Below are 12,875 nucleotides of genomic sequence, written 5' to 3'. Positions count from 1 at the left end.
ATAGAAACAAACTCAGTTGAAAGGAAAAGGAAAAAAAGAGGAAGCCAGAAAATGAACAAATGGAATCCACAGCATTAATCAACACAATATTCGACAAGAAAAACAGCGGAAAAACAACAATCTCAAACAGATCACCAATGTACACAACAAGGCCGGTAGGTGCCGCACACACATACAGCAGATGAATGCAAATAAAACGCTGCACTGCAAACATCGATCACATGGGAGCCGGCGCCGCCGGCGAGCCACCGTCAGCGCTGCCGCCGCTCGGCTGGTAGTATGGCAGCACGGTGTAGACGGTCTGCATGATGGTCATGACGAGGAGGAAGACGGCGGCGGCGAGGGAGAGGAACGCCCAGGGGCTCCTGAAGTAGGTGTGGATGAGGTTGGCGCGCCACATGTTCCACGGCTTCCGGCAGTAGGCGTTCACCTCCCGGTGCACGGCGTCGAGCGCGCTCTCGGGCTCCAGCACCACGTCCTTGGAGATGCTGTTGAAGAGCTTGGCGACGGCCTTGTCGCTGCCGACGGCGTTCTGGATGATGCCCTTGGAGCTGAGCAGCGCCACGTCCTTGGCGGAGTCGATGATGTTGTCCATGAAGAAGACGTACGCCGTCACGTCGTTGCCGGCGCCGACGTGCAGCCGCTCGAACGCCATCATGTTGAGGAACATGTACTCGGTGGAGTCGTCCACCGTCACCGCCGGCATGCTCAGCTCGCCGTGCCGGAACCGGATGTCGTGGAGGCTCTCCGAGCTGCTCCTCCTGAACCGGATCCCGGCCTCGTACAGCTCCACCGCCGACCGGATGATGTCCGTCTCCGGCACCTGCCGTGGGGAACGGTGCTGGTAGTGCCCGTACAGCATGTTCCGCCGGTGCACGTCCAGCGCGTGCAGCCCGATGCCGACGCCGGAGGTTGCCAGCCGGGGCGTCGGCGTCAGGAACCTCAGCACCATCCTGTTGATGACATCGCCATTCTGCATCCATCACATTAATTTCTTTTGTGTTAGTTCTAGTACGTTCTGTAAGATGATAAAGTGATATTATATTCGATCTGATCTGTCTGTAAATTTCTGATCTGTGACATGTTACAACTTAGAAACTGCAGAAACCCAGTACTTTTGTTTTGAAAGGCAAGCTAGTGTGATACCATGCATGTGAAAAGAGAGGAGAACTCAAGATGATGACGGTGACAGGTACACGCCTAGCTAGCTTTGCCTTTTGCTTTATTTGATTGAAAGGCAAGACCAAAAAAAGAAAAAGAAGGAATGTATATACCAATTAATCATACCGTAGGCTTGCCAGTCTCGACGGCGACGAGCTTCTCGAGCAGGATGAGGGGCAGCTGGTTCTCGAGCATGAGCATGTCGCGGCGGATGTAGGGCACCATGTAGAGCACGCCGTGGTGGCTGAAGATGGGGTCGTTGGGCGCGTAGTCCACGGCGGCGGTGTTCCTCCCGTCGAGGCCGGCGGCCCTCATCACCTCCAGCAGGAAGCAGCCGTCGACGATCATCACCTCCAGGAACCGCTCCCTCCCGCCTCCGGCGCCGGCGCCGCGCCACTCGGCGCCGAGGTCCAGGTACGCGCTCTCCAGCGGCTCGGCGATGTCGTCCACGGCGGCCACGAAGTCCTCCAGCGGCCGCTTGGCGCGGCGCAGCAGGTGCCGCAGCGCCCGGCGCTTGTGCTCCTCCATGGGCACCAGCTCCGGGTCGCCGTGGTGGAAGGGGCCCAGCGACACCACCTGCGGCTTGTACGCCTTGGGCTTCAGGTCCTTGATGCACGCCGGCACCCGGTAGATGCTGTGCCGCTGCCACCGCGACACCTCCACCGACGCGTCGGCTTCGCCCAGGTTCTTCTCCACGTCCAACACCCACGGCCGCCGGCCGCCGCCGGCCGCCGCCGCCATGATGGACGATCCGATCGACCAGAAGTTAATATGATCTATGCACGTAGCTGATGATGTGTCTAATAAGTAAACATAAACATGGAATTCGATCGATCCCTAGCTATAGCTAGATTTGTAGGATCTTCATGGAGGGATCAATGTTAGACACTAATCTAGCTAGGCTAGATCGATCGAAGCTTAAATATATAGAGCTACCGAAGATCGATCGGCGTTGCCAGCCAATGGCAACTAATGTACGTACGCATATGTGGTTACTTGCGTTGCATGCCACCGAGTGCGTGCGAAGTCCATGAAAAAGATATCGCTGTCATGTGAATGCATATGGCTAGCAGCTATATATTCAATGGGTTCTAGGCTTAGTCTCTATAGTGCTCCATTCGAAATTGCGTTTTCTTTTTTTTTTAGAAAAAGGAATAATTTTGGTCTCTACAAACGTACACAGCGAATCTCTTACAAGATTTTCATCATAAATGTTGATTACTAAATAAAGGGAAAGAACACACTTTAGAATGAAAATGATAAGCGAAGTGTATTACCGTTTTTCTATCCATTCTTGGTGAAGATATTCAAAACGACCACCTCCAAACATTTGCTCGCTAACCGGATCATCTCAGTGTCCTTATGTTGCAGCAGCGCCCAAAACCCCAAGCCAATACATTGGTAGCCTGCAAAAATGAAGTATATTGTGTTTTCTAGGCTAACTATATATTTTTTCATGCTACAATGCGACGTGTCACACGATCTATGATTACCAGAGCCCAAAGCATAAGTAAATATAGGTTAACTGGTTGTGAAGATGCAGAAAAAAATGAGTTACTCTTCCTGTCCCTGAATAAATGAATTTCTAACTCAAAAATTTGTCTAAAATAAATAAGTCTCTAGGAGGCCTGAATGTTCCACAAGCCCATTTATTTTTCTCGTAGTCTTCTCATATTTACTGCACCCCCTTCCATCTTCCAATCTGTTGGGTTCTTTGAGTTGCAAGCTTTTATGGCTAAGGCTAGTCTCAATGGTGAATTTCATAGCTTTATTTTCTAAGACTGCCATGTCATATGAAATAAAATAAAACTAGGATGAAACATCCACTTCCAATAGAGAATTTCATTCTATGGCAAAATCATTTAATTTTGAGACTTATAGAGAGTTCGTAACTATACCAAGAGAGTTTCATCATTTCTTCTCTCTCTTCTTAAATACACTGTCATGTTATCAAAATTGTCTATATGGCAATCTATTTAATGCATAAACTCTTTTCAAACTTCGATTGAGACTAGCCTAGGAGATGATCATACTGCTTTCCGATGCAAAGTACATGATCTTTTTAATGTTTAATTATGCTTTTAAAGTTGTTCTGCAACTATTAGTGCTTAGCTAGCCTCCTATACAATAATCTTAATGGTTTAGCCTTCTTCAGGTCATGTTTTGATCTTAAAAAACCACAAGAATGGAACAGAGGAATAAGAATGAGATCCAAACACTTGTATTCTAGGGGAAGTTTTTTTTATCTAACCATATCTTTATCCAAAACCTACTAATTGGAGATATATACTTTATATGAAAAAACAATAGTCTAGATTACTTGTTCACTATTTAGTTCTTCCATTCCAAATTGTAAGTCATTTTGGATTTTCTAGTTACACAACTTTTACTATGTATCTAGATATAATGTATATCTAGGTATGTAGCAAAAGCTATGTGCATAGAAAGGTCAAAATGACTTACAGTTTGAAACGAAGGTAGTGGATTATATTCACTATGATGAGAATGAGATCCTATGCAAACGGTTCTTTAAACTACTTGTCCGCCTATATCCTAGCTTCTAGGTGATTTTGGCCTAATTGTTCTAGCGTTAACCCTCTTCACTTGCACCGCTAACTGTAGAGGTTTGCATACAAGATGCCGGTGCGAATCTATTATATATTATAATGTAATAATATATATAATAATGTGTGAACTGATTGATTAGCTGGCCAGAACAAAACATTGACGAAGCGAGGAATATGTACAAGGCAAGGCCGCTGTTGTTGGGAATGGTGCATGCATGTCCGTAGGAGGAAGAAAGTTGCTTGCGTGGCCAGAGAATAGACTAGAGAGCAGGGGGAGGTATCTTGATCGTTGCTCTTTCTCTAGTTTTCCATCAGTCCATCCATGCATGAGATGGAGCCGAGAAGGAATCAAGAAAGGAAGCTCCAGGTGCACGCCGCACACGTGATACGTCCTCGGAAAAAGCTCCGTCGAAACTAAAAAAAAAACTTGGTTAATCGGTAAAATTATATATTATTAATTTTTTTTAGATTAATTATATATTAATAAATAAATAAATGGGTCAAACAGGATCTGGTTATGTGGGCCTGTAGGGGAGATGTTGGGCCGCCAGAGGTTGGAAGAGCATTGCATTGCTGGGTTTGTTGAGCTGGAAACCTGTTAATGGTTTGGACCCAAATTGATACAGTATTGGTGGTTTAGATTGTTTTTTACTAGGCAATATGCTTTGCTTCCTATGTGGTGGTTGTCCCTAGAGCTCCGGGGATTGGGAAGACAGAGGTAGAGCTAGCTCCACAAGTGCAGGTCATGATAGAGTCATTCACCAAGAAATCGAATTGTGTAGGTCAGTTGCTGGGGATCGACCGTGGTTTCTTTGCAGATAGAGTGCAGAGCCAAATCAGAGAGCCCACTTGCTCGCGGCATCAATAGCGACACAACATGGTTAGAGGCTTGGTCATAACTGTCACTAGAGGGTGAGAGCTCCAAGAGTAGATCAAGGGCGACGCCATGGTTGTATGAAGCAAGCTAGGGCATCAGACATATAGGCCTAGTGTGAGGACGAATCCCATATCGCACTTACACGCCAATTCACCATAACGGCTGCCACACTTTCCAACTTAACGCCCAAAATAATGGTATAGGAGTAGTTGAAGAAGCTAAGACCGAACATTTTGTTTTGTGATAGTGCCCTGCTACCACACTCCACACGTTGTTAGTTATGTTCCACTGTGAGCTTGGCTAGGCCTCTGATAACCATGGGCCTAATTTATTGCTCTATTTGTCCCGCTACACCGACATGTTTGGAGCCATTTTATTAGGCTATAGGTGCACCCTAGGATTTTTTTATCCCCTTGTGAATATTTGTTGGCCTCAATATAGTTAAGTATCCACCTATGCCAGTAGAAAAACAATGCCAAGGTAATTCCCCAAATTTGCATCAAATATTTGTCAACATTACATTATCCTGATGTAATAACCACATCCATTAAATTAGAAAAAACATTCAAAAGAAACTCCTTTAATCTATATCTAAGTTACCCAAATTCACCATTGTTTGGAAGACAACCTAAAGAAACGTTTAACATTTGCATCTTACTTGCCTTTCATTCTTATAAAAAAGAAAGTACTTATATAGAAATTAAGGTTTGCATGCATGATGTGTGCCACCATTTAGACCGTGGCATAATACATGAATGTGCAAATCAATAATTATATCAAATTCTATGTCAAAAGCATAGCTCAAGATAAGATTTCAGCTAAAGTTTATTCCATGGAGACACATAAGATTCATCTATATGAGTATTATGACATAATATATATGAAGAAACTATTAGAGAGAATAGATATAAGCAATATTGATTAGCTTAGGTCCTAAGTTAATCCATGAATTTTTAACAATTATCTCTCCTAAATTACTAGTCCTTGCAATAGTAGCAAAAAAAGTAATTCAAATTGTATAAACTAGAATCATGCCCTACGCGGTGCCGTGTGATTATTTAAAAAAATAAATTTGTTTTTATATAGAGCATTACTATTCTATATACTATGTGTATATATGAATTTGATTTGTATATTATTTTGTTGTATTGGATCTAGTAGAAAACGATAATCTAATAGAAGAAAAACTTATAGAATATTTAATCACATTGTAGAAGAATTGGTGATGAAACAAATAGCATATGTAGATGACTTTACGTTGATATATTAAGGATTAAAAGTAATGAACATAATAGAGATGATGTAGACATTTTGTATAATTAATAAGGGATACATGAATAGCTTGCATGAAAGAATTGCAAGTTAGTGAGACATTTTGTGCTGATATAATGTGGACATTACATGAAGAGATAAAACATCTAACGAGGTTTAGCTTTTATAAGAGTATATAGATGTGAGAAATCTATATTTGGATGAGATACTAGTCGAACAAAAAAGTTATTATACACTGCGACGCAAACAAACTATCTGCTGTGATGGTTCCAGCACAAATAGTTACCGAGGTATCTGTGCTGCTGGTTTTATCACGAGCAACAACATATACTCCGTATTATCTATCCGCCGTGCTGTGTCAACCGGCACAAGACACTCATGGAAGCATGCATATGGATCACCCTTTTTTTTTACAAATTCAAAATCGTCCATTTTAATAACAACTCAAACAAGGAAAACACAAAACCTCCTCCTCCAAAAGACAACGAAAAGGAATTCAAAACATCATTCAACACCGAACAACACCTCATCGAGAAAATCAAGGAAAAGAGGTGCATGCAGAACAAAGTCAAACAAAGCCCACCCAATTTACATGGTGCCGGCCGGCCGGCACGCTTGCATGCAGATATGAACACAAAATAAAGCTGCATGCCGCAGCAACATCACAATGGAGCCGGTGCCGCCGGCGAGCTGCTGCTGCCAGCTTGGTCCTGCTGGTAGAACGGCAGCACGGTGTAGACCGTCTGCATGATGGTCATGGCGAGGAGGAAGACGGCGGCGGCGAGCGACATGAACGCCCAGGGGCTCCGGAAGTAGGTGTGGATCAGGTTGGCGCGCCACAGGTTCCACGGCTTGCCGCAGTAGGCGTTCACCTCCCGCTGCACGGCGTCCAGCGAGCTCTGCGGCTCGAGGACGACGTCCTTGGAGATGCTGTTGAACAGCTGCGCCACCGCCTTGTCGCTGCCGACGGCGTTCTGGATGATGCCGCTGGTGCTCAGCAGCGCGACGTCCTTGGCGGAGTCGATGATGTTGTCCATGAAGAAGACGTACGCCGTCACGTCGTTGCCGGCGCCGACGTGCAGCCGCTCGAACGCCATCAGGTTCATGAACATGTACTCGGTGGAGTCGTCCACCGACACCGCCGGCATGCTCAGCACGCCGCCGCGGAAACGGATGTTGTGGAGGCTGTCGGAGCTGGTCTTCTTGAACCGGATCCCGGCCTCGTACAGCTCCACCGCCGACCTCATGATGTCCGTCGTCTCCGGCGCGATGTCCCTGGACACCTCCTGTGGCGGCTGCTTCGGGCCGTAGAGCATGCTCCGTCGCCGCACGTCCAGCGGGTGGAGCCCCAGAGTGCTCCCCGGCGGCAGCCTGGCCGACGGCGACCCCGACATGAACCTCAGCACCATCCTGTTGATCACGTCGGCGCTCTGCGCGTGCGTCGGCGCTCATGCAGAACGACATGCTTATTCACTTGGCCTCGTAACAGAACATGCACTGGATGATAACGACGACGTACATACCGGAGGCTTGCCGGTCTCGACGGCGACGAGCTTCTCAAGCAGGAGCAACGGCAGCTGGTTCTCGAGCATGAGCATGTCGCGGCGGATGTAGGGCACCATGTAGAGCACGCCATGGTGGCTGAAGATGGGGTCGTTGTGCGCGTAGTCGCTGACGCTACTCCTGCCGTCCTCCTCGGCGGCCTTCATCACCTCCAGCAGGAAGCAGCCGTCGACGATCATCATCTCGAGGAACCGCTCCCTCCCGTCGGCGCCGCGCCACTCGTCGCCGAGGTCGAGGTACGCGCTCTGCAGCTGCTCCGCGACGCCCTCCACGGCGGCCGCGAACTCGTCCAGCGGCCGCTTGGCGCGCCGGAGCAGGTGCCGCAGCGCGCGCTGCTTGTGCTCCTCCATGGGCAGGAGCTCCCCGTCGTCGCGGCGTTGGCGGTGGTGGTGGAAGGGGCCCAGCGACACCACCTGCGGCTTGTACGCCTTGCGGTTCAGGTCCTTGATGCACGCCGGCACGCGGTAGATGGAGTGGCGCTGCCACCGCGACACCTCCACCGACGCGTCCGCTTCGTCCAGCGTCTTCTCCACGTCCACCACCCATGCCCTTCTGACGCCGCTCTCGCCGGCGGCCGCCATGGCCATCGTCAATGGGTTGCTACTCCTCCTAGCTAGATGGATAGCTAGCCACTAATTTGTGTAGAGGTCTATGGCTTGTCTGCATATATATATATATATATATATATATATATATATATATAACTATATATATATATATATATATATATATATATATATATATATATATATATATATAGTTATATATATGCATGTGAACGTACAGATATAGGTATCGCATCGTATGTAGGCATATGCGGTTGCTTGCGTTGCATGCAACGGGGCCGGCCCGTGCAAGGTGCCCGGCAAAGAGGTAAGCTAAGGGGCATCCGGACATGTGCACACACATGACATGAGTGACCCCTTTGTGTTCAGATTCAGACGCACTACTACAGAATGAGGCATTGGTCGATGTTCAAAATGGCCAAAAACCTCGGCCTTTTTGCGGCCCGGGGTTAAAGACCCCTTTAGCACCGGCCAGAGCCACGGGCCGAGGCAAACCCTTTAGCATCGGTTTTTGCCCTGAACCGGTGCTAAAGATCCGGTTTATAGGCCGGCTCCCTCCTCCCCTCTGCCCATTTGAAACCGAGAGCACCATTGTTGTTCTTGGAGCTTCTTCTTGCTTGTTCTTCATTTGTTCTTCATCTCCAACGCCTATCGTTGATCTTCTTCGACTCCGTCATCGTCTCTTCGTGCTTGGAGGTGACTAACTTCAGCCTTTCTTGTCTTTTTCATGTTGTTTTCGGCTTGTGATGTTCCCATCATTTTTTAGCTCAAATCCACTTTGTTATTTTGAATCATTCACATGAATCACATTTCATGGTTGACCTAGTTTTAATGTAGTTTGCAAGAATGAATTATAGTATATTTTTATGATCTTAGAAAGTAGGATAGTTCAAATTAATTGGTTTGTTAATATCACTTCATTTATTTTTATTAATACATATAATGTCCATTGTATCATACATGTTTACTAGTAAATGTAGAATTTATAATTGTTTAAAAATTGAGTATGGATAGTAGATGGCAACCGTGACCGGGTCTTCGGTCTCTCAACGGGTTCAAAAGCGATACCGTCCGGAACTCCCTCTCATTACTTGTGGCAAGTGTGGGCAGAAGATTTTGATGGAGTACAAAGTGTCGAAAGAGGGAGTAAACAAGGGTCGTATATTCTACAAGTGTCCAGATCGTAATGTGAGTTATTTCCAGACATTTGCTTATATATGTGCATATTTTTTTAAATGATATTAATGAAACTTTTGATTCTCTCTTTTAATTTCAGTGGGACGGTACCGGCGGATGTACAGGTTGGTACTGAGAGGAAGAATACACTGAACACATTAAGAAATCTTTTGCACAGGTGGTTGAGGCTGAAGGTGGTGAGGCAGTGAGCCGATGAAAGGAGTTCAATGATGTTGATCAAGCGAATGATCTATCTATTATAGTTGGGATCGGACGCGAACTAATTATGTTGCTTAAGTGCATTTTAGTTTTGGTTTTTTTAGTGCTAGTTGCGATTGTATTTGTTGTAGCCAAGCTTTCGTAAATTAATCAACTATGTATCTTAGACATATTGTGCAATAAGATGAGAAACTATATGTGTGCATGGTTTTCATAATATATATGTTATATTTAATGCAGATGGTAACACGTAATTGGATGTATAATGCCGATCGGCGCTCCGAAGAGTTCATTAATGGCGTGCACTATTTCTTAAGTGTGGCCAAGTCAAATAAGAGGGACGGTTTCATGTGCTGTCCATGTGCCGTGTGCAAGAATTTGATGGAATATTCTAACTCAAGAACTCTTCATTCACACTTATTAAAGTCTGGTTTCGTACCAAACTATATTTGTTGGACCAAACATGGAGCGGGATTATAATGGATGAAGGTGAAGAAGAAGAAGAAGAAGAAGAAGAAGAAGAATTAGACCATGCCAAGATTATTGCTTAGTACGGTGGCTTCAATGATGTTGCAATGGGGGGAGATAATGAAGAAGAGGTGGCGGCAGAAGATGATCGGGGCGATGATGCTTTTGGTGATGCCATCCGTGATGCACAAAGAGAATGTGAAAGTGATAAAGAGAAAGCCAAGTTCGAGCGCATGCTAGAGGACCACAGGAAATCGCTATATCCCACCGCTGAAGAGGGGCAAAAAAAGCTGGGTACCACACTAGAATTGCTGCAATGGAAGGCAAAGAATGGTACATCTGACAAGGCATTTGGGCAGTTATTGAAGATCATAAAAAAGATGCATCCGAAAGGCAACGAATTGCCCACCACTACGTATGAAGCAAAACAGGTTGTCTGCCCTTTGGGATTAGAAATCCAGAAGATACACGCATGTCCTAATGACTGCATCCTCTACCGTGGGGAGGAATACGAGAATTTGGATGCATGTCCAGGATGTAAGGCATCACGGTATAAGATTAGACGAGATGATCCTGGCGATGTTGAGGGTGAAGAACGTCATAGGAAGAAAATTCCAGCCAAGGTTATGTGGTATGCTCCTATAATACCACGATTAAAACGTCTGTTCAGAAATAAGGACAATGCAAAGTTGTTGCGGTGGCATAAAGAAGACCGTAAGATAGACAATATGCTGAGACACCCTGCCGATGGATCCCAGTGGAGAGCGATAGACAGAGAATTCCCAGATTTTGCAGATGATGCTAGAAACTTGCGGTTCGCCTTAAGTACAGATGGTATGAATCCTTTCGGTGAGCAGAGCAGTAGTCACAGCACTTGGCCAGTTACTCTATGTATCTACAACCTTCCTCCATGGCTATGCATGAAGCGGAAGTTTATTATGATGCCGGTGCTTATCCAAGGACCGAAGCAACCTGGCAATGACATAGATGTCTACCTAAGGCCATTAGTTGAGGAACTTCAACTTTTATGGAGCAAACCAGGAGTTCGCGTGTGGGATAAGTACAAACAAGAGCACTTTGACCTGCGAGCATTGCTGTTTGTAACAATCAATGATTGGCCAGCTCTGAGTAATCTTTCAGGCCAGTCAAACAAGGGATATAATGCATGCACACATTGTTATGAAGACCTTGACTGTGTATTTTTGAAAAAATGTCGAAAGGTCGTGTACCTTGGCCACCGTCGGTTTCTTCCTATGAACCACCCAGTATGAAAGAAAGGCAAGCATTTTAAAGGCAAGGCAGACCACCGGACCAAACCTCTCAATCGAACCGGGGATGATGTACTCGAAATGGTCAAGGATATAAAAGTGGTATTTGGAAAGGGATGAGGCAGCGAACCTATTCCCAAGGATGCTAAGGGACACGTACCCATGTGGAAGAAGAAATCCATATTTTGGGAGCTACCTTACTGGAATGTCCTAGAGGTCCGCAACGCGATCGACGTGATGCACGTGACAAAGAATCTTTGTGTGAACTTGCTCGGATTCATGGGTGTCTACGGGAAGTCTAAGGATTCACTTGAAGCACGACAAGACTTGCAGCGCATGAAAGAACGAGACAACCTGCATCCAGAAAAGACAGATGATGGACGTCATTACTTAAGCCCTGCTAGCTACACTCTGAGCAAAGAAGAGAAGGAAAGCATGTTTGAATGTCTTAGCAGCATCAAGGTCCCATCTGGATTCTCCTCCAATATCAAGGGAATAATTAATGTGCCAGAGAAGAAATTCCTAAACTTGAAGTCACATGACTGTCACGTTCTAATGACGCAATTGCTGCCGGTCGTTTTAAGAGGAATTCTACCTCCACACGTACGTCTAGCCACCGTAAAGCTATGTGCATTCCTCAATGCAATTTCTCAGAAGGCAATCAATCCAGAGCAACTAGCTACTCTGTAGAATGATGTCGTTCAATGTCTCGTCAGCTTTGAGTTGGTGTTCCCTCCATCCTTCTTCGATATCATGACACACCTCCTAGTTCATCTGGTCAAAGAGATTCGTATTCTCGGTCCTGTGTTCCTACACAACATGTTCCCCTTCGAGAGATTCATGGGTGTCCTAAAGAAATATGTCCATAGTCGTTCTCGGCCAGAAGGAAGCATTGCCCAGGGCTACGGGACAGAGGAGGTCATAGAGTTCTGTGTTGACTTTATTCCAGACCTTGACCCAATTGGCATTCCTGAATCTCGACACGAGGGCAGACTCAGCGGAAAGGGAACACTTGGGAAGAAAACATATATTGGTACGGGAAACGATTACTTCAATAAAGCACACTACACAGTTCTCCAGAACTCCTCATTGGTGGAACCATATGTTGAGGTACACAAAGATTTCCTACGGTCCCAGTGGCCCGGGAAGAATGAAGCTTGGATAATGCGTCAGCACATGAAAACTTTTGGCGATTGGTTGCGCAAAAAATGTCAAGGTGATGAAAACATTGATGAGCAGCTTTATTTGTTGGCCAGGCAACCATCATGGCATGTCCTCACATACAAAGGGTACGAGATAAATGGTAACACATTTTACACAGTTGGCCAAGATAAAAGGAGCACCAACCAAAATAGTGGTGTACGCGTGGATGCCATGGATCCAAATGGGAACAGACAAACATATTATGGACGCATAGAAGACATATGGGAACTAGTCTATGCAGCTAATTTTAAAGTTCCTTTGTTCCGATGCCAATGGGTGAAGATGACCGGAGGTGGGGTAACAGTCGACAAGGAGTATGGGATGACAACCGTGGACCTTAACAATACTGGGTTCAAAGACGAACCATTCGTCCTTGCTGCAGACGTGAGTCAGGTGTTCTATGTCAAAGATATGTCTACGAAACCAAAGAGAGGAAAAAATGATGACCACTCAATCATCAATGAGCCAAAGAGCCACATTGTCCTTTCTGGGAAAAGAAACATTGTCGGAATTGAGGACAGGTCAGACATGTCAG

At 45.8% G+C, this 12,875-nt stretch overlaps 1 protein-coding gene across 1 annotated transcript; it reads right to left on the bottom strand.

Annotated features, from left to right (window-relative positions):
* On the bottom strand, positions 42-8,065 carry LOC8057003. Its single transcript, XM_002449599.2, has 5 exons — positions 7,401-8,065; positions 6,544-7,307; positions 2,158-2,206; positions 1,288-1,998; positions 42-973 (listed from the first exon to the last, which is right to left on the bottom strand). The coding sequence occupies exons 1-5, from the start codon at positions 8,025-8,027 to the stop codon at positions 218-220; spliced, it is 2,907 nt and encodes a 968-aa protein (XP_002449644.2). The 5' UTR covers positions 8,028-8,065; the 3' UTR covers positions 42-217.

This window comes from Sorghum bicolor, chromosome 5, assembly GCF_000003195.3.
Source record: "Sorghum bicolor cultivar BTx623 chromosome 5, Sorghum_bicolor_NCBIv3, whole genome shotgun sequence".
Taxonomy (NCBI): Eukaryota; Viridiplantae; Streptophyta; class Magnoliopsida; order Poales; family Poaceae; genus Sorghum; species Sorghum bicolor.
The sequence above is the reverse complement of the archived record's forward strand: the minus strand, read 5'-3'. Positions and strand labels throughout refer to the sequence as shown.